Consider the following 26,167-nt stretch of genomic DNA (forward strand, 5'->3'; position numbering starts at 1 on the left):
TTGCACCTGTGAGCAGTAGGTGGGAGTTTGCACCTGTGAGCAGTAGGTGGGAGGCAAAAGACAAGAGACTCATTACAAGTTTTAGGTCAGCCTGGTCTCTGTAGAAAATTTCAAGACAGCTGGGATTCCCTAGTGAGACCTTGATAACAAAAGATGGGGCATGTTAACACATGGTTGCTTGGGACTAGGATCTCTGTGAGTTCAAGGCAAGCCTGATCTATGGACAAATTCTGGGACAGCCAGGGATACATAGAGAAACCCTGTCTTAAACAAACAGACAAACAAACAATCAACAACAGCAAAAATGTGTACTTCACCATACTTCTTTGAAGGACTACTTTTCGTGTTAAAGCCAGAGGAGTGGGGGAGTGGGAGGGGTGGAGGGGGAAGCAAACACTGGAATTTGTGAGATTTAGGAAAGGAGAGGGGGGATAAACCCATAATCGTTGGTTATGGGCCCTGACTCGTTCTGTACACATGAAGGGTGGTGGAGGGCTATCACATGCCCCAAGCCAAGATGTCTTTGTGCAGAATAAGATGCTCTTGGTGAATGGATACTTGCCCAGGAGATGCTCCTGAGATATGTATTTTACTGGAGACATTACTGGGACACTCCAAAAACCTTTTCAGTGTGGGAAGTTTGGGGTGCAGGTGGTGGAAACAACGCAACAGCGTAAATACTTTCTCCAACACCAGACTTCTGCTCTTCCTGCCTTCCTCCTGTTTATCTGGAGTGCTGGGGAGTTTCTATGTCGTTGACCTCAGTTTATCATCCTCATTTCTTTCTATTGCTGTGGCTCCTTGATGCTGGTTATAGTGTAACCAAATACCTTCTTCATCCCCTGGCTGACTCAGGGTCCAAAAGTAAAATAAACTCAAAGTCTAACAGCCTTCTGTGTAGCCCTACACTGTCCTGGAAGTTTAATCATTGCAAGGTGCTGCATTCTTTGACTAGTTTAATTTTAAGACTGACTGCACGACGCCATACTTGAAGGACACCAAGCATCTTCCAGGAAAGCGCCGTGTGTTCAGCTGTGTGCATTCCCCGGGGGGCCCTGTGTAGTACGCAGCTGGCCTCAGCATTCATGAATACAGTGACATGTGCCTGTAATCCAAGCATTCAGGAGATGGAGTCAGGAAGAGGCGGAGCTTAGGCCCCTCAAAGGTTGGGAGAAAAATGGGGAAGTGTTTTTATCAGGCATCAGAATTTCTTTCCAGAAGGAAGTTGTCAACTAAGTTTTGAAAAAAAAAAAAAAAAAGTAAAAGAAGAAAAAAGCAACGAAGTTCTACCGTAGGTGGGATGCAGCACACGGGACCTGTCCTGTGGTTTGGGGAGAGTGCTCTGTTGGTAAAGTGCTTGTCACGCAAGCATGGTCCCTAGAACCCATGGGAAAATGCCAGGCCTGGTGGCACATGCCTCTAATACCAGGACGAGAGGTGTGAAGGTAGGGAGAACCCTGGGGTTTGCTGGCCAGGCCAGGGAGAGACGGTCTCAGAAAACAAGGTGAACACCACGCAGCCCTGACCCCTCTGGCCTTCACACTCACATATCAAAGATCTGTCTTGGTTTACAAGGAAAAAAAAATTATCTCTTTTTCTTTTTTCTTTTCTTTTTTTTTTTGAGAGAGGGTTTCTCTGTGTAGCCATGGCTGTCCTCATAGTGATCCGCCTGCCTCTGCCTCCCTGAGTCCTGGGATTCCAGGCCTGCACCACCATGCCCAGCAAGATTATCTCTTTATATATCTCTATGTATTTGTATAGTTGATTACTTTTTACATTAAAAAATAAACAAACAAAACCAAAGGGAAGGCAGTAGGCCATCAAAGCACAAACATGCCTATCAGAGCCCAGGTGCCCACACTGACGTTACTCCATTAACTCAGCTTTTATTTTAGGATGTGTTTCCTAATAAATACAGGTGACTGGGCCTGGGGGGCAACTATTTCGTGCAGTTTGTGCGTCTGAATCGTGAACGATCTTCTGTTTAACTCAGAAACACACAGAGACTGCTGTGATGGACAAACACCTACTTGGTACAAGACGTGACCCAGAGAAGTAAACTTTTGCTTACGCATTTTGTGAAGCCCTTAGGGTCATTTGTAGATGCTGCTTCAGCCAACAGTTCACCTTCCTGGAATATCAGGGAATTCCGGGTTGAAGTGCTCAGGTACAGTCTGCCAGGTGAGGCCTGAGGTTTTTGTTTTTCTTGTAGTCTCAATAGTTAAGATCCCCAGTGCACTGTCTACAGGAGGGCAAGATGGTGCACCCTCTTTGGAAAACAGCTACTAAAGCGACCAAGTGAATTACCTGACATTTTATTTCTTAGAGCTTGTAAGTTAGAAGGCTTTTCTTTCTCGTTTTCATTTATTGGAGTGTGTGTACGCCTGTGCCACAGCACCCATGTGGGAGGTCAGAGGCCAACCTGTGGGAGTCAGTTCTTCTGCTGTGTGGATCCTGGGATTGGACGCAGGTCCTCAGGCTTGGTGACAAGCACCGTTACCTACTGAACCAGCTCACTGGTCCCGAACTTTTTGACATTACAAGATGGTGTCACCTAACAGTGTTTTGTGCTGCAGTCAGCTATCTCATGACACATGGGGCCCCTGGGCCACAGCGTGGACATACCTAACAGCAGTTTCACTTTTGGAAATCCACCCAAAAGAGCTGAGAACGCTTCCACACTAAAACTTGTACACCGATGTTCCTAGCAGTATTAGTCATCTGTCTGTTATTGCTGTAATAACTACTAATATGACCCGTAAGATAAGCATCAGGGATTTTTAATTCCAGTTGATTATAATTATCAGAATATAAATCTGAGTCTTACTTCGATAAAATCAGATATTTGATTTTTCCCCTGTCTGTCTGTCTGTCTGTCTGTCTGTCTATCTATCTATCTATCTATCTATCTATCTATCTATCTATCTATCTCTATCTGAGACAGAACTATATCTGTGGCTCAGATTAAGCCCAAATAAATCTGTATGTATCCCAGGCTGGCCTTGAACTCTCCACAAACTTCCCCCTCAGCTTCTAAGTGCTAGGATTGCAGACACCCAACTTAACCATTTTTCCTTTTATCAAAGTACGCTGCTCCACACAGATCCCGTAAGTCATAAAATGATGAATAGAATCACCTGAGATGAGAATGTATAGTGCTGGTTGGTTTTCACTGTCATCTTGACATAGACACCCACAAATTGTCCAAGTACCTCACTGTGAGCAGGGGCAGCAAGTGAACTAACTTTCAAGTTCATAGAATTCTATTTGTTGATCAAACATAACAATGTTTTAATATAAATTCTGCACAGATGTGCTTTGTGTGTGCTGACGAAGGTCAAAGGACACTCTCTGGCTTTGGTCCGCAGGCACTTTCGCCTCTCATGGTTCTGAATCTTGGCCCCACAGGCCGGGCTGGCTGATCATCAGGCTCCTGGGAGTTGTCCTGTCTCTGACTCACATATTGCAGGAGTTCTGGGGTCTAGATGCCGATCCTCATACTTGTGGGGCAAGTGCTTTACTTACTGAGCCAGCCTACCAGCCCTTGCTTTTAAAAATCTTAATCCAGGCACGGTGGCACACGCCTGTAATCCCAGCACTCAGGGAGGCAGGCGCAGGCAGAGCTCTGTGAGTTTGAGGCCAGCCTGGTCTACAAAACAAGTGCAGGAGAGCCAGGCTACACAGAGAAACCCATTCTTAAAAAACCAAAACCAACCAAACAAAAATCCTTAAATGAGGCTCAGTGGTTAAAAGCACTGGCTGCCTCTTTAGAGAACTGGGGTTCAGTTTTAGCACCCACATTGCATTTCACAACTGTCTATAACTCCACTTCCAGGGATTCATTGTACCAAGCATACCTGTGGTGCATATATCTGTACATGCAGGCAAAATACCTACACATATAAAATAAAATAAATACATATTTTTAAAATAGAATAAATTAATTAAAAATGCTTAAACAGAAAAAATTTCAGGAGCAACATGATATGTGTGTATTTTTTTCTTTTCATTCATTCATTCTTTCTTTCTCTCTTTTTTAAAAAAAAAATTGTATTTTAAGACAAAGTCTTAATATGTAGGCCAGAGTGTCTGGAACTGTAGATTTGCCTGCTTCAGCCTCTCTCCCAAGAGAACTGGGACTATAGGTTTGCACCACTGTGCTGGGCATTTTTGTTGTTGTTTGCTTGCATGCTTGCTTGCTTGCTTGCTTGCTTGCTTTGTTTTTCAGGATGGTTCCTCTGTGTAGCCTTGGCTGTCTGGAACTCACTCTCTAGGCCAGGCTGGCCTCGAACTCAGACATCCACCTGTCCCTGCCTCCGGAGTGCTGGGATTAAAGGCATGTGTCAACTTGGCTGGCTGCTGGGCGCATTTATATGTCTTTCATTCCTTGAATGAATTGTTTTTTTAGTAATCAGCATTATTAACTGATTCTTAAGTGTTTTCCTTGTTGTTTTGTTGTTGTCGGTGGTTTGGGTTGATTTTCACTTATTTGTTTGCTTTTAAATGGGGTTTCTCTATGTAGCCCAGGCTAGCTTTCAACTGAGGCTGCCTGCCTCTGCCTCCGGAGTGCTGGGATTAAAGGTTTGCTCCACCAAACTCAACTCTGATTCTCTGGTGTTTTATTCAAACACACTTTTCTTTTTTTTTTTTTTTTTTTCTTTTTTTTTTTTTTTTGCTTCACTTTGTTTTCCCAAGCCACTATTTTTGTTTGGTTTCCAGACAGGGTTTTGCTAAGTCTCCCAGCCAGTGAATTGCCCACCATCCCCGACAAGGGGAAAGGTTGACGACATCGCCCTCTTGTGGAATTCTCATGCCACATCAATCTAGAGGTGCTTATGTAAAGAGCTTCCCCAAAGGTTCAGTGGTCAGCGTGGGGTCAGCTTGTGGCCCTGATCCTGGGCTGGTGTCTGCGCATAGAATATATTTCCCCTGGTTCCGGGACATTGCTTACCCTGCTGGAGGCAAAAGATCTTGTTTTTACTTCCTGCCCCGGGGCTCTGGCTGAGCCTCGTTTTGCCCCAACACCAAATGATTGATCGCATATGTGCGCATGCAAGCATGAATGTACACATTTGTCCTGTGGCACAGAAGAAAGACACACGGCAGCAGTGTAAAACGGTGGGAACAGGGAATGGTACGTTAGGGGGAATAGGCCGATCTCACATTCCAGCGTTCTACCCTGAGCTGAAGGAGTTCCCAGAAGAAATTTCCGGAAACTAAAGCATTGACCAGAAGTTCATTGTCCAGCTTCCGGTAAGTTAGATATGCTTTATGGATGCCCTAATGATGTGTAACTTTTTTCTTCTGGGGAAGACAAATGTCTGTTTACCCCAGATAGGGCACCAAAGAAGCCACTCCATCCAGTCCAGTCCAGCATGGTGAACAGTGAGTTTAACTAGGTGCCTTACAGGAGCATGGACAACGTGCGGTAAGAGGAAGTCTCCCCACTAGCCACTGAGCCCCTTTGTATCCTCCGATGGGAGTTCCCCTGAGTCCACAAAAGAGTGTTGCTGGGCCTGAGCTGGGCTTTGGTGGGTAATCACAGCCACTCCATAGTCGGCAATGCTCTCGGCAGTGCCTGGAGGACACAGAGGCACAACAGTTTACTGCACAAGCCTTCCTGCCCTTCACAGCTAGACGCTTCATCTCTATGCTAAAGGTAAGTCGTGTGTGTGTGTGTGTGTGTGTGTGTGTGTGTGTAGGTTATCTGCATTTGGAAGTGCCTCGCCCCACACTTCTAACTCACTATGAGGAACTTCATAATTTTTTTCATTTTTGAGCCAGGCAATGATGGCTTTAATACCTTTAATCCCAGCACTGGAGAAGCAGAGGCAGGTGGACCTCTGGGTTCAAGGCCAGCCTGATCTACAGAGTGAGTTCCAGGACAGCCGGGGCTATGTCTCGAAAAAGAAACCAAAAAAGTTTTTTCTTTTTTCTTTTTTTTTTTTTTTTAATTTTCAGGAAAACTTCCAGCCTTTACACTCACACTATGTTCAACTTTAGAAAGAAGAAGAGAAGTTAATTGTGGGCACACACCTGTAATCCCAGCACCCAGGGAGGTAGAGGCAGGCAGATCTCTGTGAGTTCAAGGCCAGGCTGGTCTACAAGACAAGTCCAGGACAGAGAAACCTCTTTTTTTTTTAAAAAAAAAAAAAAAAGCAGGAGGCAGCTCTGTGAGGATTAGTGCCAGCCTCTTGCTCCACATAGCTAGCCTGTGGTGGGCATAGGGTGCTGTGAGTGGCAGGAGGCAGCATAAAGGCACAGTTACATGGGAGGACTTGAGCTGCTGGAAATTGCATGCACCACAAAACAGGCTTGCACCTATGTCTATGTGCCGTGTGCTTGCAGTGCCCTCAGAGGCCAGAAGAGGATGCCCTAGGACTGGAGTACCAGGTGATTATGAGCTGTGATGTGGGCATAAGGAAGTGAACATGAGTCCTTTGTAAGAGTGCCCAGCGCTCTTAGCTGCTGACCCATCTCTGCTTGAAGGATTTGTTTTTTAAAGATATGTGTATGTACATGTGGGTGCAGTGCCTGTAGAGGCCAGCAGAGGGCAGTAGACCACCTGCAGCTGGAAATGCTAGTGCTGGCTAACAAACTCAGGTCCTCCGGCAGAGCAGCAAGCATCTTAACCACTGAGCCTTCTCTCCAGCCCTAGTAGGTCACACTTTAGTCAGTACCTTGAGTGTTAGGGTCATATCTCACTTCCCTAAGTCAGGATTTGGAAACGACGTGATTAGAGGAATCTACAGATGCCTTGGGGTCCCCTCTCACTCTCCTATGACCAGACGAGCAGGCTAGCAGGGTCATAGTCTTGGTCTCGCTTTCTTGTTTAGATCCAAGTGAAATTCTACTCTCTCGGTACACATTGGACAACTTTCTTCAATTATGCCAAACAAAGTCCTTCACAGTTTCGAGGGGGCCCAAGGAGAAAAGCATTGAATCTACGAGATAAGAGTTCAAAGCTTCAGAGAGGGTATCAGCTTGGCGCTGAGAAGGGGGTACTATTTAGAGGGGAAGAGAGGTACTATTTAGGACGATGGAATGCTTAGAAGCAGGGTTGGAGGGGACTGGCCCAGGTTCACTGGCTTTCAGGCTGTGTGATGGGACTGAGAGTGGACTCTGTTGCCACTCTGGAACCAGAGCCGGCTTCACAGGTGTGACCCATGTCACCTGCCTTGGGAGCACATAGCTAAATGCCAACGGTCTTCAGAGGTCCTCTGCAGAGAGCGTCCACTGCGCGCCTTCCCTAGAATCTCCCTTATGGTGTCTCACTGTACATGAGGGCGCCCTCGTTCCAGGCATGAGACTCTGTGGAGTCTTAGATTCATGGAGTGAGTTTGGACACTAAACCTCAGAGTCCTCAGGTGTGAGTGAGAATCCTGAATTGCTTAATAGATAAGATTGATGTTCAAGGTCAAATGGTTAGGGTCATGGCTTTGGAGCTAGAGGGACAAGTCCCCACCCCACTCCAGATGTGCCATTGCACCGTGGGCCTTACCGGCAAGTCCTTAACTTCACTGTGTCAGGGTTTCCTCATTACAAAAGTTGAAATAATAGCTGCCTTGGATGAAGGTTAGCTGAAATAATGGAGATAAAGTGTGTATATTGTGGCATAGTAACTGTTAGTTATAGCTGAGAAAGTGATAGTGTTTGTTGTCTCATTGTCTGAGAACGTGTGTGATTTGTTCTCAAATGAACTCTTTCTGGAGGTGGAGGTGATACAGAGGGGCAGGGCTGGGGGCTGGGGAGATATCTCAGTGCTTAGGACCACTTACTGTGGTTAAGAGCGCTCATCACTAACTGGACCTGAGTTTGACTCCCAGCTCCCCCAGGCTGGCTCACACCATCTGATCCCCAGCTCCAGGGGGCCCAACAAGCACACATGTGGTGCATATACATGCATGCAGGCAAAATATTCACGCGCTTTTGGGGGGGGGGGGGGTCAAGACAGGGTTTCTCTGTGTATCCTTGCTGTCCTGGACTTGCTTTGTAGGCCAGATTAGCCTCAAACTCACAGAGGTCTGCCTGACTCTGCCTCCCTGAGTGCTGGGATTAAAGGCATGTGCCACCATGCCTAGCTACACACTTTTTTTTTTAAGCGCTTGCTCCTGTTGCAAAAATTCAGTTCTCAGCAGGCACATGGGACACACACACACACTTAAAAATAAAATGTGAGGCTAGAGAGATGGCTCAGTGTTTAAGAGCACTGGCTTTTCTTAGAGGACCCAGCCCCACATGGCAGCTTACAACTATCTCTAACTCTAGTTTTAGGGGATTTGACACCTTTACACAGAAGTACATGCAGGCAAAACACCAATGCATATGAAACCAATGGCAGAGAAACACTTAGAGAAATGTTCAACGTCCTTAGTCATCAGAGAAATGCAAATCAAAACGATCCTGAGATTTCACCTTACACCCATCAGAATGCCCAAGATGAATAACTCAATTGACAACACATGCCGGAGAGGATATGGAGAAAGTGGAACCCTCCTCCACTGCTGGTGGGAATGTCAACTTATACAACCACTTTGGAAATTAATCTGGCACTTTCTCAGACAATTAGGAATAGTGCTACCTCAAGATCTAGCTATATCACTGCTAGGCATATATCCAAAAGACTCTCAAGTATACAACAAGGACATCTGCTCAACCATGTTAGTAGCAGCTTTATTCGTAATAGCCAGAATCTGGAAACAACCCAGATGCCCCTCAGTTGAGGAATGGATATAGAAATTATGGTACATCTATACAATGAAATATTACTCAGCAATAAAAAACAAGGAAATCATGAAATTTGCAGGTAATTTGTGGGAACTGGAAAAGATCATTCTGAGTGAGGTATCCCAGAAGCAGAAAGACACACAGGGTATATACTCATTCATAAGTGGATACTAGACATATAATATAGGATAAACATACTAAAATCTGTACACCTAAGGAAGCTAATCAGGAAGGAGGACTCTGGCTAAGATGTTCAATCCCCAATCAGAAAGGCAAAGAGGATGGACATCAGAGGAAGGGAACAGGACAGGAACCTACCACAGAGGACCTCTGAAAGACTCTACCCGGCAGGGTATCGAGGCATATGTTGAGACTCATAGCCAAACTTTGGGCTGAGTGCAGGGAATCTTATGAAAGAAGGGGGAGATAGAAAGACCTGGAGAGGACAGGAGCTCCACAAGGACAGCAACAGATCCAAAAAGTCTGGCACAGGCTTCTGAAACCGATACTCCAGCCAAGGACCACTCATGGAGATGGCCTGGAACCGCTGCACAGAAGTAGCCTATGGCAATTCATTATCCAAGTGGCCTTCAAGGTAATGGGGACAGGGACTGTCTCTGACATGAACTCAGTGGCTGGCGCTTTGATCACCTCCCCCTGAGGGGGGGCAGCCTTACCAGGCCACAGAGGAAGACAATGCAGCCACTCCTGATGAGACCTGTTGGACTAGGATCAGAGGGAAGGGGAAGAGGACCTCCCTTATCAGTGGACTGGGAGAGGGACACGGGTGGGAAAAAGGGAGGGTGGGAAAAAGGGAGGGGAGAAGGGAGGGAGGTACAGGGGGAATACAAAGTGATTAAACTGTAATTAATAAAAATTTAAAAAGCAAAAAAAATGTAAAGTTTTTAAAAGAATTTCTCTTAAAGGTTTATTTTATGAGTATGAGTTTCTTGATTGTGTGTGTGTGTGCAGCGTTCTTTGAGGGACTTGGCTAAATAACACTCATCAAAGCTCCCTAGAATCTTCAAACTCCTTCAGTCCTCAGTTGGGCCACGCCTCCAAGGCGGCAGGCCCCGCCCCGTCCCCTGCGTGAGCCGGACCCTTCGGCCGCAAGCTCCGCCCCTACGCACGCAGGCTCATGGTGGGCCCGCGCGGCGGCGGTGATGCTCCTGGTGCGGCGCTGCTGGGGTCCGCGGCTGGCGGGGCGGCGGCCACGCTGCTCGTGTCGGTGGCCGGCCGGGCCCGGCGGGTCCTCCGGCGGGAAGGACGGCCGGGGCCCCCGGGTCCGCGAGAAGCCGCCCTGGCGAGTGCTGTTCTTCGGCACCGACCACTTCGCCCAGGAGGCGCTGCGGGCGCTGCACGCCGCCAGGTACCGGGCCGGGGCGGGGTCCCGGTCCGCGAAGCCCCGGGAGCCCCCGCGGCACCAGGCCGCCTGGGGACCCCGACTCGGGGAGGCCTCGCCAGCGCGCAGGGCCTGCGCGGAGCCGGTTAGCTCGAACGGGCCGCGACTGCCCAGGTCCCGGGTTGCCGCGGCTCCCCGGCCGCCCAGGGTGGCCTCCCGCTCCCTGCTTCCGCGCGCCCGACCTTTCCGGGCCGGACAGCCGCTGACAGACCGTTTTCAAAGGAATACATTCCTAAGTTAGAGCGGTGCCGTCCGCCTGTCGTATTTGACGAACCTTGTCTCCTGGGGAGAAAGTTATTTGCCATTTAGCGTTTCCTGAAAGTCTGACCTGTCCTCTGCCCCACTTCCCTCTTAGTTTAAGGTTATTTGGTTTGTTTGTTTTTATCGTTCCCTTGTTTCTTGGCATCTCCCTTCCCCTGATTCTGTCACCTCCATCCCTGTCTCTCTATAAATGCTTATTTTTTTCTTTTTAAATAAGATTTATTTAAAAAATGTATTTGTATTCGTGTGTCTCCGTGAGCCTGTGCATGCTGGTGCCTGTGGAGGCCGGAAGAGGGTGTCAGATTCCCTGGAGCTGGAGTTACAAGCAATTGTGAACTGCACATTGTGGCTGCTATAACAGAACTGACTCCTCAAAGTTGCCATCTCACTTCCCACACACGCCGTAGCCCATGGCCACACTTACGCACATATGTGACACGTACACAAATATAATGATAATAAATAAATATTTTAACAGTGAATGTGCCATGGTTTTAGTCATAGAAATAGCTTTGCTCTTCGTGAAGTAGTTTAACTTTGAGCTGTCGCCCTAACTGTTGAATTTTTCTCCAATCTAATTCAGAGACAACAAAGAGGAGAAGTTAATTGAAAAACTGGAGGTCGTCACCATCCCTTCGCCGTATCCCAGAGGCCTACCTGTGAAGCAGTATGCAATGCAGTCCCAGCTGCCGGTGTATGAGTGGCCGGAGGTGGGAGCCGGAGAGTATGACGTCGGAGTAGTGGCTTCCTTTGGCCGACTTTTGAGTGAGGATCTTATTCTTAAATTTCCCTAGTAAGTTTTATGCATAAGGAAATACAGTGTAGAGATCATGTCTTTTATAATGGGTCTACTATCTAAAAATGCCATAACTTAAATGGTGGCTTTTTTTTTTTTTAATTTTAATTAATTTTTTTTCCAGACACTGTATGTAGCTCTGGCTGTCCTGGAACTCACCGTATAGACCAGGCTGGCCTCAAACTTTCAGAGATCTGCCTGCATCTGCCCCCTAAGTGCTGAGATTAAAGGTGTGTGCCACCAGACCCAGGTTAAACGAGGTTTTCCTTACTGTCTTCTTTTAAAATAAGATTTATTTTGGGCACAAACTGTCAGATGTGTTAAACACTTTATTACTCCTTGGCCTTCATCTGCCCTCCTTTAAATCTCATGTGTATGCTAATAACCCCAGGCCAGTCCCACCCTGTCCACAGCTCTGTTTCCATGTCTCATAGGCTTCCCTCACTGAAGAGACTCAACATCTCTGCGGTCTTTATCTCAGAGATATCAACCCCAGCATTCCAGATGTTTGGGCCCCAAACACTAGAGTTATTCTTCAGTTATCTTGTATCCCACATCCAGTCCATTATGAAATCCTGATGACGCTGCCTTTGAAAACTAGAAGATTGTAATGGATCCCGTTACCTTTGCTGTTTGCATTCTGGCCTGTATTACTGCAGTTGCATCCCGGCTGGTCTCTGCTTCTGTCTTTGGCCCTGTCAGTTGGCCCTTTGCCAACCCAGTAGCCACAGTGACCCCATAAAGGATGTGTCCGACCATGTCACTATGCTGAGAATCCTCTGTTAGCTTTCCATCTCATCTGGAGTAAAAGTCAAAGCCCTGAGCCAGCCCATTATCACCTCCATTGAGCCTTTGCACTTGGGAGGCAGAGGCAGGCATAGTTCTTAAGTTCAAGGCCAGCCAGAGTGAATTCCAGGACAGCCAGAGCTACGCAGGTAAACCCTAACCCTGTCTTGAAAAAACACAAAACAAAATAAAAAATACCAAGCATCCGTATGTTTCTTTAATGTCAGCACTCAGGAAGCAGCAGCTGAGAAGAAAAAAATAAAATATAATCTCTGTGCTATGCCCTTTATCTGAAAAGCTCTTCATGTTTTTGATGGCATTTCAATCAACAGTAGATGGTATATCTGGTAGTGCTCCGTGAGATTGTATTGCCTCGTGATGGGATAGTTGTCTGAACTTGTGTAAATTACACCCTCAACCGAATGTTGACTAGAGATATCACCCGGTGACACGGATCTTATAATGTATCCCTGTTTGTTTGTTTGTTTGTTTGTTTAATTTAATGTAAGTCAGGCATGGTGGTGCACACCTGTGCTCCCAGCACTCAGGGAGGCAGAGGCAGGCAGATTGCTGTGAGTTCAAGACCAGTCTGGTCTACAAAGCGAGTCCAGGACAGCTAGGGCTACACAGAGAAACCCTGTCCCAAAAAAAAGTGTAGCTATATTTGTTGTATGTGTATGAATGTTTTCCTTGCATAATATATGTATGCAGCATGTATGTGTCTGGTATCCAGGGAGGACAGAAGAGGGTGTCAGAGTCCCTGGACCGGGAGTTGTGGGTGTTTGTGATCCACTGTGTGGGGTGCTGGGAACCCGAACCTTGGTCCTCTTTAACAGGTGCTCTTAGCCCTTCAGCCATCTACTTGCTCTGTTTTTAATTAAGCTTCATTGGTTGCTTATGGTAAGAGAGTGAACTTAACCTCTGACTATGTCTTAGGTGATACAGACCTCAAGGTCGTGTGCATATTTAGATGTTACAAGGTGTCGGGTGTGGGGAGTGCTGACTGTTTGACACTCAGAGCGGTTCTCCTGCCTTGCCTTTCCAAGTGTTACAGTTAGTCATGCCACTAGAGACTCTCACAAAGTTCAATGTTGAAGGTAGTAGTAACTGGCCTCCACACTTTCTGCCTTTTCTACCTCAGTGGCATATTGAACGTGCATCCCAGTTGCCTCCCGAGGTGGCGTGGTCCCGCCCCGATAATCCACACGGTGCTTCACGGAGACACAGTCACTGGTGTCACAATTATGCAAATCAGACCCAAAAGGTAGAGCTTGTTAACTTAAATAAACTGTGATGTCTGTCTGTCCGGGGTCTCGGCAGTCCGGGGAATGGCTGGGGTTTGCTGACTTGGATAACTCCCCAGTGTTGTCCTTTGCTTTTGTAGTTGCTCTAAGTATTTCTAGTTTCTAATATAAGCCATATGTCTTCTGAGATTCATACAATCTCTTTAAAATCCTTGTAAATTGGTCATTGGAATTATTAACACCTGGATTTCTATAAAAAAATATAAATGAAAAATGGATTTTGAGCTTGGCTTTTTGTTTTTATGTGTTGGTTTATTTCACATTTTTTGAAATAGAGTCATTGTGTGTTCCTGCCTGACCTAGAACTCGCTGTGTAGACTAGGCTGACCTCAAACTCAGAGAGATCCACCTGCATCTTCTTTCCAAATGCTAGGCTTAAAGGCGTATACAACCACACTAACTCTTTCTTACCTTTGAGCAGTGTTTCACATAATCCAGAGTGACCTCAAACTGCGATGGCTGACAGATTAATAGCCTGCAAAAACTGTCTTTGTGATATGTAAACAAACATATTTGTCTTAGCAAATAATAATGTTGGCTGCTCTGTTTTTGTTTTGTTTTGTTTTGTTTCTTGCTAGATTTGACATAGGCCCAATTCTCAAGCAGGAAACCATCCCTGTACCTCCCAAGAGCACATCAAAGGAACTGGAAGCAGTGTTGTCAAAACTCGGTGCCAACATGGTACAGTGTGTGTGTCGTCATCGTTGTCTTGTCCCCCTCCCCCTTTTATTTAGGGGGCTTCTTAAGCAATACAATACAAATCTTAGGATTTGTAACTTTTAAGCTTTATCAGTGAGGGTGGGGTTTGCGGTGGCAGCAGTGAGATGGCGGAGCAGGTGCTTGCCACCAAGCCTGGTAGCCTAAGTTCAATCCCCAGAACCCAAGTGTTGGAGGAAGATAACTGAGTCCTGCAAGTTCTCTGACCTCCTCATGGGTTCATATACACACTATAAGTAATAATTTGAAAAAAAAAATCTAATAACATGAGTGAGAGATCAAGACAGATTGGGAGCAAACATGGTCATATTTACCTGTAATCTCAATACTCATGAGCTGAGGCAAAAGAATCCTGAGCTCCAGGTCAGCCTGGGCTAATGAGATTCTGTCTTAACAGCCAAGCAGAGTGGCTCCTGTCCCTGGCTTCCTACAAATTAGGCCTGTATTTGTAGCCATTGAGGACTGCAGAGTGGGTCCTTGATAGAAGTTTTCAAATGAAACGGGCGCTCTTCAGTGGCCCTCTCCGTTTCATAGTGAGTGTGTAGTTTATTCTTCTCAGATGCCCTCTCCCCACTCTCTCTACATCCCTTGTCTTCTGCTCTCAGTGAGCGGCCACTAGGAACCTGCTCATTTCCCAGCTGTATGGTCAGCCCTTCCTAGTCTGGACATTCCCTTGGAAGTGACTTTCTGTGGAGCTGTTTATTGAGACTGTTTTAGAGCTCTGTGAATTTCTTTTGCATCCTCCCAACAACCTCTGAGGTAATTGTTGCTGCCACTCATTTCACAGACACAACGTTGAGGGCTACAGACAAGCCAAAGAACTTTTCCAAAATGACAGCATTAGTAATTAGAGGGTGGGATTGGCACTTGCTCCTCGAGGCCCCACTGCCTTGTGTAAGGTGAGAGTGTCGGTAGCTCCGCGTGGGCTGATAGTACAAGCTGTGCACCCAGGGACAGCTCAACACTGTTGGGAGGCCGTTCAGTACCCGTGCTCCACAGAGCAGCTTGGCACAGCCGCCCTTACAGGCGAAGCCAGCTTGCCGCCACTCTGGCTGGGACAGGTTACTCCATGGCACTCATCTGTGCCGCTTCTGACTTGTTCTCTTGAGTATACTCTGTGTGCTCTCCTTTTTTGTATTTGTAGCTTATCTCAGTTTTGAAAAACTTACCCGAAAGTCTGAGCAATGGAAGGCCGCAGCCAGCGGAGGGAGTGACATACGGTGAGTGAAGGCGGCAGGCTCTCACTTGTGAAGGTTTTGTTTGCCTTGGTGGCGGCTGAATGCTCTGACCTTATCACTGCCTGTGTGCTTGCCCAGATAATGGTTGGTCGCTTCAGCCTCAACATTTCCCCCAGCTTTTTTATTTTGAGAAGTATTTATCACCTCCATTTGCCCCCAAATCTTTCTGTGTATATATGTAGTGTATATATTTTAAATTCTTATTGCTCATCTGCAAGTATAAATGATGAAGTTCACGTCCAATTTCGTTAGCATGCCCTCTTTGTCGAGATAGCTCAGGAGTTAAGAACACTGGCTGCTATTATAGAAGACCTAGATTAGACAGACACCCAGCACCAACATGGTGGCTCACAGCCAGCTGTAGCTCTAGTCCCAGGAGACCCAACCCCCTCTTCTGTCCTGTGTAAGCATGCATGAATGTTACACACATAGAGACACTCATGCAGGCAAAAATAAGACCAAACAACAACAAAAACCCACATAAAATGAAAAGTAACAGTTTTTTAATCCTAAAACAAAAAACAACAATAAAAACAAAGGCACTGAACATGTCCTGATAGTATTCAATATCCAGCCAATACAGGTTTTTCTAAATATCCTTTTATATCCATTAAAACAAACAAACAAAAAAACAAGCTAGGATCCAAGGAACACATTTGCAGGAATACTTGAGTCTTAGGTTTTTGCTAGTATAATCCTAATTAGTTACCCCAAAATGTAAAATATTTTGGTGTGTTTTGAGTTTCTTTTTTGTTTTTGTTTTGAGACAGGGTCTTGTTAAATAGACCAGGATAGCCTAGAAATCACAGCAATCCTGCCCCAGCTTTTCAAGTACGTGAATTCTAGGCATATGTTAGCATACCTAAAAATGTTTTTTGGGAAAAAAAATTAAACATGCAAAGAGCTGGAGGTGTCGCTGTTGGTAGAACGCTTTAGTGGTGCTGGATTCCACCACATCATAACAAATGCTTCTCCGTTAGAAAAAGATTGCTCTGGGACCCAGTTACTGCTTCTCTTCTTTCTGTTTGCTTTGTGTTTTTCAAATGTTGTCTTTTTGAGACATGGTCTCATGTCGCCCAGGCTGACTTTAAACTTGCTATGTAGTTGGGGATGACCTTGGACTCCTGATCATCCTGCCTTCAACCCCAAGGTGAGGAATTACAGGTGTTTGGCACCACACTTGGCCTTTTCTGTTCTTTTAATTTAAGAAGTATTTCCTATCTTTCTTTATGTTGTTTATTTATGCTTTTTGTTGATTTTTGCACTTATCAGTACATCTTTGATACCACTTCTTTAGTTAGATTTTTCTCCTTTTTTAAAAAGAGGTTTATTTATTTTATGTGTGCGAGTGTTTTTGCCGCATGTGTGTATGCATACCATGTGTGGACGGGCTCAGAAGACGGAGTCCTGGAACGGGGATTGCAAACAGTTGCGAGCCACCACGTGAGTGCTGGGAACCAAAGAATAAGTACTCTAAAACCCTGAGCTGGCTCTGCAGACCCTGCCCTTTGTTTTTGTCTTGTGAGCGGAATTCTTGGTTGTGTGGAGCTGTCCTCTTTATTCACAGGTCCCCTGTTGAGGGGGTGTGAGTTGTTCTGGTCTTGAACCACTTTATGCATATGCTGCTTCCAAATCCAGTGGGTGGGACGGAGTTGAGCATGTGGTTCATCCCTGTAATCCCAGCTGAGTAAGGATGCAAGGCAGACAGATCTCCAGTTCAAGGCCAACGTGGGTTATATAGTAAAACCCTTTTGCAAAAAAAAAAAAAGGGGAGGGGATCAATTCTGGAGTAGTTTTAATGTGGATTATTCCTGTGAGTGGCATTGGCAATATTTTTATGTGTTTAAGGGGTATTTCTATGCTAGTCCCTTTCTCTGGGAGGTATTTTACTGTTGGTCCATTTTTCTCTATCAGGATCTTGTTTTTTTCCTTTTTACTTATTAGGAATATTTTAAATAATACCAAAGTTCAGCCTTCGTAATATGAGCTACATGTTCTTTTAGTCTGACATTTTTAAACTTTAACTTAAGTCGTCTGTTTTATCTTTTGAAAAGTGCTTTATTTATTTGTTTATTTTTATTTTTTGGAGATGGGGTCTCACTGTGCACCTTTTGGCTGTCCTGGGACTCACTTGGCTATCCTGTAGACCAGCTTGCCTCTGCCCCCGGAATGCTGGGCTCAAAGCTGGCCACCACAGCTGAAGAGCGTGTTTTTGTACCGTCTCACATCATGTTTTCATTGCTGGGCTGATAAACTGTTTTCTTTGTTTATGCAGAGGCGAATGTGTAAGCCGTGGCTCTGTATGGCCAGAGAATGGTTTTCAGGAGCTGGTTCTCTTGTCGTGGAAATTCCAGGGACTGAACTCTGGTTGTCAGACTTGGAGGAAAGTGCCTATACTTGCTGAGCCATCTTGCCTGCCCTCTGGAGTTTGAGTCATAGTTAGTTAAAAGGATTTTTTTTACTCTTAAGTTGTAAAGTAGCTTCCTCATGTTTTAATACTAGGTTTACGTATTTTTACTTTGAATTGTAGCAAGTTTTGGACACATGGAAAGTTGAGCCTTCTCACCCTTGTCTCCTCTTGCAGCCCCTAAGGTTTCTGCCAGTACCAGCTGTGTCAAGTGGGAAGAGCAAACCTCAGAGCAAGTTCTCAGACTCCACCTCGCCATTAGGGACATAGTGAGTTGAAAAGTTGGGTTGTGTTTTTGCTATGTTGTTTCCTTTTGGGTATATTAATTTAGAAACGAACCTTATAAACTAAACCTAGGAAATGTTCTTAAACTTTAAATTTTAAGTTTTGATAGTGGCCTTGGAGTTCAGAAAGTGCTTTCAAATATAAAGTCTGCAGTATCTCCTAACCAGATTTGATTATCTCCTGTCATAGACAAGGAAAATAAAAACAGATAAGTAACTTAGGTATGACCAGTCACTAAGCAAAGTCTAAGTCTTCTAACTCCACCTGGTATATCTTTCTACCTCTGGTCAATATTTTACAGTTGTGTTTTATAAAAAAAAATTTATTTTTAGGTGTGTGTGTGTGTGTGTGTGTGTGTGTGAACCCTCTAGAGCTGGAGTTACAGGTGATTGTGGGAGCAGCACTTGCTCTTAGCCACTGAGTCATGTCCAGCCTGATTTGTTCATTTGGAGATCAGGTCTCAGTCTGTGATGCAGGCTGGCTTGGAATGTGTAGCTCACATTGTCTTCACTAATAGGTTTTCTCTGCAGGTGAAATAAACCAATTCAAACCCAACTAAAAGTGAAAAAGCAGGTTTATTGGGGCAGGCCTTGGCAAGTTCACTGTTTCCAAGGCCAGAGAAATCACCATCCAGATAGGGAGGTTTGGCAGAGTAAGAAAGAGAGAGTGTATGCACACAGGGAGAGACAAATGCAGACAGACAAACAGAGAGTGCAAGCAAAATGTCTAGAGGAGGAGAAGCCCAGCACCTGGGCTAAAGTTCAAGGTAGAGGGCAGGCTGTGCCAGCCATTGCCTGTAACAGATAGGGACTGAGGCATGCTGGGAACCTGGAGACCAGGTCTGTTGTGATGTGTTAAACAGGCACCTCAGCTGCTGTCCTAGGTCAGAAACCCAATACTCACATCCAGGCATTCTAAGTGCTGGGGTGATAGATAGGAGCCAATCCCTGGATTCTTTGTCTTTTTGAGACAGTCTCACTATAACCCAGACTGCCTTTGGACTCATGATCCCCTTGTTTCCACACATACATGTAATGTCTTAAAAATTCAGTATCAAAGTACAGTCTGAAAATAATGAGCTCAGAGAAACTAAGAGGAATTCTTTCTGGTATGTTGGTTTTTATTACACTTTCAATCAGCTTTTGTTGTGTTTGTTTATATTGAAAATGTGTTAAAGTAGCAAAGATGGAAATTCACATTAGGAGGAAGTGGATTGTCCAGTAAATAGTACTACTGGGGCAACTGCTCCCCCTCCTTCTCTCCTTCTTTTTAAGATTTATTTCATTATTTAGTGTGTACTTGTGTGTCTGAGTATATGAGCATGTGTGTGTGTGCAGTACACATACGCATTCATGCACAGAGGCCAGGAGAGGCCGTCTATACTTCAGAGCTATGGTTACATCTGTCTCCTAGATTTCAGGCTTGTTATGTGGGTGATGGGGTATGACTGTCCATCCGCATGATTACATAGTAAGCTCTCTCTCTCTTTTTTTTTTTTTTTTTAAAGCTTTATTATGTATACATTGTTCTGCCTGCATGTGTGCCTGCCTGTCAGAAGAGGGCACCGGATCTCATTATAGATGGTTGTGAGCCACCATGTGGTTGCTCATATTTTATGCTCATGGGTATTTTGCCTGCATGTATGTCTTTGCACCGTATATGTCTCTAGTGCTCCTGAGGCCAGAAGAGGGCATTGAATCCCCTGCAACTGGAGTTACAGACAGTTGTTGTGAGCTGCCGTGTAGGTGCTGGAATCAAACCCAGGTTCTCTGGAAGAGCAGCCTGTGCTCTTAACTACTGAGCCATCTCCCAGCCCCGATTCTACATTTTTAAAATCACACTGCTCAAGCTTGGTGTGGTGGCACATGCTCTAGTTCCTCTACTGAGGAGGTAGAAGCAGGCAGATCTCTGAGCTCAAGGCCAGCTGAACTACAAAATGAGTTCCAGAATAACCAGGCCTTCATAGAGTGACTCTGTCTCAAACAAACAAGCAACAACAATAAATAAAACATATATATGTATATGGTTAGTATACGTTAAGGGTATTACATATCTGAAATTTGTTAATAGGGTAAAATTCATGTGTGTTTTTTATTTTAAGAAAACCAAACATGGATTAAGTATTTACACACACAAAAAAATGAGATCCATGGGCCAGAAAACAGCATAGTGGGATAATTTTATAATCATATTATCTTAAAATATAAGGAGGCTTTTCTTTTAAAACATGGTTATGAGCTATTGAAGTCATGTGAGAATGAACTGTTGAATAAAATTAAAAACTTATTCTTGGAGAAGTGACTAGTCATGAGACTCAGAGTTGACCAACTGGAAGAAAGGTCTGTAACACATACAAGAATTCAGTGACTAGTTTCCTAAATACTTACACAATTCTCATAAATTGATGAGAGATAGACAGTGTTTGGTTTTGTTGTTGTTTAAGGCAGTATCTTATTCTGTTGCCAGGGTGGACTTGAACTCATGGAGCTCTTTTTGCCTCATCCTCCCGAGTGCGGGGATTTATGTGTGAACCCCCATACCTGCTTAAATGGTAGACTTGGGAGGAATCTCTTTGTGATTGGATTTTCTTCCCTTCAAGAATAAGGATGGAACCCATGGCTTTGCACATACCAAGCACATTTTCTGCCATCAGTCCTACATCTCAGTGTGTGTGTGTGTGTGTGTGTGTGTGTGTGTGTGTGTGTATTTGAGATGGTAGTCCTGGCTTGCCTATAACTCTCTATGTAGACTAGGCTAACTGCAAACTCACAGTGATCCACCTGCCTCTACCACACGGTACTAGGATTAAAAGTTTTTAAAGGTGTGTCTACGAAGCTTTCTGTTTTTATCACATTTATTTATTGTGTGTGCACGTTTGTATGCCATGGCATGTGCTGGTCAGAGGATAACTTTCAGAAATGAGTTCTCTCCTTCCATGCAGCCTTCACACAGGATTCACCTAAGGAGCCAGCCAGCCCCACAAAGCTGTTTACTGCCACAGTTTATAGCAGCAAGCAACTGGAAATAAGTAAAATCTCTTTTATAAAGGCATTATTGTGTAAACTATGACTAATTCATAGGCTAGGACGCTGTGCACAGGCACAGGTAAAGGAGATGCATATGACTGAAGCCAAGCTCTCGCTTTTTATCCTAATAATATCTGGTGTGTGGTGTGAGGGGAATAATACAGGACATACACAGCAAACTGTTAACAGTAGTTGTGTCTTGTGAAAATACAAACTACCATCACTTTCTAAATTTTAACGCAAATGCTTTAATTCTTGCTTTATACTGAGCATAAATTGGGAATATTAAGGCTACTAGTTGGCTCTTACATAAAACTTAAGATCTTACACATCCTGCAAAGACATACAGACATATTCAGGCTGTGTTTCAGCAGACTTAGTGAGTGAGTGCCCAGTTTCTCCAGACATGGAAGAAATGTCAGAGTGGATTAGTATATAGCAGTGTCCAAAAGGCTTTGGGCATCGTATGCATTCCTTCATGAACCCTTCCATCCCAACTGCAGGTTCCACTGCAGACACGCTGGATGGAGAGCACCATTAAGCTTCTGGATCTTGTAGAAGTTAACAGCGCCATCCTTGCAGGTACTAACTTTTAAATAGCCAACAAGTTGTTTTCACTATAGTTCGTTTGAAAATGTGTCAGACTGCCCCATATTTCTTTTTCTTAAAGATTTATTTATTATGTATGCAATGTTCTGTCTGCACATAACCTGCATGCCAGAAGAGGACACCAGATAGTTGTGAGCCACCATGTGGTTGCTGGGAATTGAACTCAGGACCTCTGGAAGAGCAACCAGTGCTCTTGACTTCTGAGCCATCTCTCCAGCCCCCGCCCCATATTTCTAATTGTTACTTTTCAGTGCAGATGATAACACCTCACAGTTGCTCTCCTTACCTTCTGCAGTGTCCATTCACACGTACTTTCTCGTGCAAGCGTTACAAACCCAGGAAACTGGTGGGCAGTGTCGCTTGTCCTCCTTTAAATCTGTGGCTTCTTGTGCTAAGGTTGGGGAGCTATGGAATGGCTTAGCTAATTTCATGTTGGTGAATATAATAATGAAAATGTCTGGGCAGTGCAGCGAGAGCACAGCATTTCACATACGGTTCCTTCTGAGGTCCCTTAGCATTCTCTGGATGTGACGAGCAGGAATGTGAGCTACAGGGGCAGTGGGAGGTCCAGGAGTCAGGACCCACTTGTGGGGAATGGAAGGACCAGAGGCGGTCTTAAGTGGGCTGTGAGGTGCTCCCCTACTGGGCAGTTAGTCTTTCAGAACATACTGAGCTGGCAGATCAAGCTTAGCAGGTGATCCCTGGGAGATGGAGCTGGGACTGGGGCTCCTGTGTGTGGAGCACTTCCTTTGGGTCTGTGACGTATCCAGAGCACATGGCTCCAGGAGGTTGGGTTGCAGAGTTGGGACCTCAGTATGTGTGTCTCTTCCCTCATTAGTTCTGCCTCTGAAGATTCTTTTTTGTTCTTTTTAAAGTTTTAGTTTTTGAGTGCTAGAGATGGAGTGCAGGATCTTGCCCTTCCTGGGCAAGTACTGTATCATTTACATCCCACACCAAAATATCTTTGATTTTTAAGAAGTGCCGTGATATTCATGATTATTTCTCTTGTGTCGTTTCCCCCTTCTTAGACCCCAAATTAACAGGACAGACTGTGACTCCAGGGTCAGTGGTATTCCACAAACAATCGCAAATGCTGCTGGTTCGCTGCAAGGTAGGTTGACTTGAGCTTCAAGTTACTGTGATTATTTTTGCTGAATTTGTATTTTGTAAAATGTATTTCTTTTTCCTTTTCTTTTGAGATGAAGTCTCACTTAAGTAGCCTAGGCCAGCTAGGCCGTAAACTGTGTAGCTAAGGTTGTCCTAAAATTGATCCTTCTGCCTCAGCCTGCTAAGCGTTGGAATTTCAGGTGTGTAGCACCATACCAGGCTTGTCACTTACATTTGTGGTGTTTTGCACAAGAATAGCTTCTGTGGGGTCATGTGTTTGAAATCTTAGTCACCAGGAAGTAGAATTCTTTGAAAGGATTAGAAGGATTAGGACTCGAGGCCCTATTGAAGGAAGTGTGTCATGGGAGATTGGCTTTGAGGTTTCGAAAGCCCCTGCCGAGCCCAGTGTCTGCCTGCACCAACCCCTCGGCCCACCCCCGTTTGTGAATCAGAATGTAAAGCTTCTCCAGCCCCGAGCATGTTGCCATGCTTCCCACCGTGATGCTAGTAGACCAGCTGTCTGCACTGTAAGTAAAAGCCTTCTTCTCTAAGAGTTGCCTGGTCATGGTGTCCCCTCACAGCAAAGAACACTGATAAGACAGCATTTTCAGTAAGATTTTACTTAATCGATGGCATCTCAGATTAGGCTACTAGACAATTTCATTTTCTTAAGAAACAGTTGGCTCTCCAGTATAACTTTTGAAAGTGTGAAGTTTTATTGCTACACCATAACAATGAATTTCTGAAAGAGTTACTTTTAGTAATTAACGTAATAAGCTCTTGTATCTGGTGTCAGTCTTCAGGGCATCTGCTTGTGTGACTGTATAGCATGAGTCCTCAACAGCAGTGAGTGAGGGCATTGTCCTGGCTGTGTTCTGTTGCTGTAAATAAGCACCATGACCAAAACGCAGCTTGTGGAGGAAAGGATTTATTTCATCTCATATCCGGGTCAGCCCATCACTGTGGGAAGTCGGAACAGGAGCTCGAGGCAGGAGCTGAAGCAGAGGCCATAGAGGAATGCTGCTTGTTTCCATTCCCTTCTTCCCTCCTTCCTTCCCTCCTTTCTTTTTATTTTATATGTATGAGTCTTTTTGACTACATGCCTAAAACCCAGAGAGGTCAGAAAAAGATGTTGAGTCCCCTGCAACTAGAGTTACAGATGTGGGTGCTAGGAACTGAGCCCCAATCTTCTACAAGAGCAACAAGTGCTCTTAATAAATGAACTCTCTTTGCAGCCTCTTAGCTACCTTTTTTATACAGCCCAGGCCTGTCTGACTGGGGTGCACTGCCCACAGTGGGGTGGGCCCTCCTATGTCAATTAACAACCAAGAAAATACCCTGCAGATGTGCTCAGGGGAGGTCAGAGGACAACTTTGAGGTGTTGGCTCTTTTTTTGCACCATACGCATCCCGAGGATAGCTCTATGTTATCAGGCGTGGCAGCAAGCACCTCTCCTTACTGAACGTCTCAGATGCCCAGATGGAGTCTTTAAAAACATTTGCGTATGTGTGTAGGGTGTGTGAATGAAGGTACATGCATGCCACAGCACATGGGCTTGCCTTGATTCTCCTGTCTCTGCCTCCCAGTCTCTGCAGCTGTGATGTTGGGTCCTGATGTTTACATGGCAAATGCTTTATCCTCTGGGCCATCTCCTACTCAATTTTTTATTTTTTTAAATACTATGAAATGACTGGAGAAGGCTATCAGGATGGCTCAGCAGGATGACGTAAATTCTATCTTCAGAATTCACACAGACGTAAACAGAGAGAACTAACTCCAGAGCTGACCTCTGACTCCCACATATCCTCCACATGTGTGTGTGTGTGTCACACACATACACAGTAATTGTAATACTTCTTTTAAAAGTTTAAAGTGACTGAGAGCCTGGTGTTGCTAGCACGTTGGAAGCTGAAGCAGGAAGATTGCCTGAGCAACATCATAATTTTCAGGACATCCTGGGCTACATAATGGGTTTTTTTTGGGGGGGGGGGGTGTTGTTTGTTTGTTTTTCATGACAGGGTTTCTCTGTGCAGTCCTGGCTGTTCTAGAACTCACTCTGTAGACCCAGCTGTCCTCAAACTCAGAGGAGATCCATGTGACTGACTCCCAAGTGCTGGGATTAAAGGCATTCACTGCCACACTCAGCTGCTGTGGTGGGCTTTCTAAAGACTGGGGCCACTGTTTGACAGAGCTATGGCTTATTTCTGAGACATACCTCCCTCAGTTTACTGGGTATATTCTATCTTTTGGTAGTTATGTTAGAGTCTGCGTACTCACAAAGCATGATTTAAAGTGCATGAGAGACTGATCTGCCAACAAAGGCTACAGCAGAGCCTTCGACCACTGCTCAGCTCACGCTGCCCTCGCCAGGTGACCTCCCTTGGTCTGAGTCTCACTGAGAAGCAGCTGTAGCTGGGAAACGTGAAGTTTGACTCTGACCAGTTGTGTTACCTTGAAAAAGTCACCCACCAGCTACAGTCCTGCATTTTCTAGTCTGGTGCTGACACTGGATTTGCCTATCTTTTAGATTAAAAAAAAAAAAAATTGTGTGTGTGTCTGTCTGTCTGTGTCTGTGTGTAGATATGTGCATGTAAGTGCAGGTGCCCAGAGAGGCTTGAGTGTTGGAAACCCCTCTTCCCCCTCAGAGCTGGAGTTACGGGCAGTTGTGACCTGCCTGATAGTGAGAATCAAACTTGGTCCTGTATAAGAGCAGTGCGTGCTCTTAGCTGTTGAGCCAACTCTCAGGCCTTGATTTTTATGTTTAGATAACTGTTTACAGGTAGATATGTAGACCTACTTGGAAAACTAAAGCACCTTGCAGATACAACTTTTTATTCTAGTCCCTGTATTGGAAGAGGTCAGGACAGTTCTGCCTTTGTGGGGAACTTTTAGAGACAAAGCATTCATATAATTCTCTGCAATGTTCTTTGCAGCTAGACACTTAGTAAAAGCAATTGTTTCTATAACATTTCAGGAGGTTTTTTGCTTTGTTTTTTTAAGACAGGGTCTGACTATGTAGCCCGGGCTTGAACTCAGAGCTCTGCCTGGCCTGCCTCCTCAGTGTTGGGATTACAGGCTGTGCCACCATGCCTGACACACTTTATAAAGTACAGTTTATTTTGTTTTCAAGTTTTTCCCCTCTGTCTAGTCACTGTCTGTGCTTTGCCCTTTAGGATAGCTGGATTGGTGTTCGATCAGTAATGCTTAAGAAAGCACTAACAGCTACTGATTTCTACAATGGATATTTGCATTCGTGGTACCAGAAGAATTCCCACGCTCACCCAAGCCAGTGCAGATTTCAGACTCTCAGAGTTCCAAAGAAGATGAAGCAGAAAACCAAGATTGTTGCTATGCAACAGTGCGTTAAGTAGCTGGGAAGAAGACAGACAAGGACCTATTACACATTGTAATTTATTAAAAGCTTTATTTACAAGCAGCTGCCATGACTGTGAAAGATGACCCTGTGGGAGAAAGAATGGTTATGAAGACGGTAGAAGTCGTG

At 45.0% G+C, this 26,167-nt stretch overlaps 1 protein-coding gene across 1 annotated transcript; it reads left to right on the forward strand.

The window, feature by feature from the left end:
* The first annotated feature begins 9,863 nt into the window (after window positions 1–9,863).
* On the forward strand, window positions 9,864–26,110 carry Mtfmt (mitochondrial methionyl-tRNA formyltransferase). Its single transcript, XM_055597561.1, has 9 exons — window positions 9,864–10,096; window positions 10,974–11,183; window positions 13,114–13,236; window positions 13,855–13,957; window positions 15,138–15,213; window positions 17,816–17,907; window positions 21,453–21,531; window positions 22,587–22,669; window positions 25,839–26,110. Exons 1-9 carry the CDS (start codon window positions 9,891–9,893, stop codon window positions 26,034–26,036), a joined length of 1,170 nt encoding a protein of 389 aa, XP_055453536.1. The 5' UTR covers window positions 9,864–9,890; the 3' UTR covers window positions 26,037–26,110.
* Window positions 26,111–26,167: the final 57 nt, after the last annotated feature.

Source organism: Psammomys obesus, unplaced genomic scaffold, assembly GCF_907164565.1.
Source record: "Psammomys obesus unplaced genomic scaffold, mPsaObe1.curated_primary_1811, whole genome shotgun sequence".
NCBI lineage: Eukaryota > Metazoa > Chordata > Mammalia > Rodentia > Muridae > Psammomys > Psammomys obesus.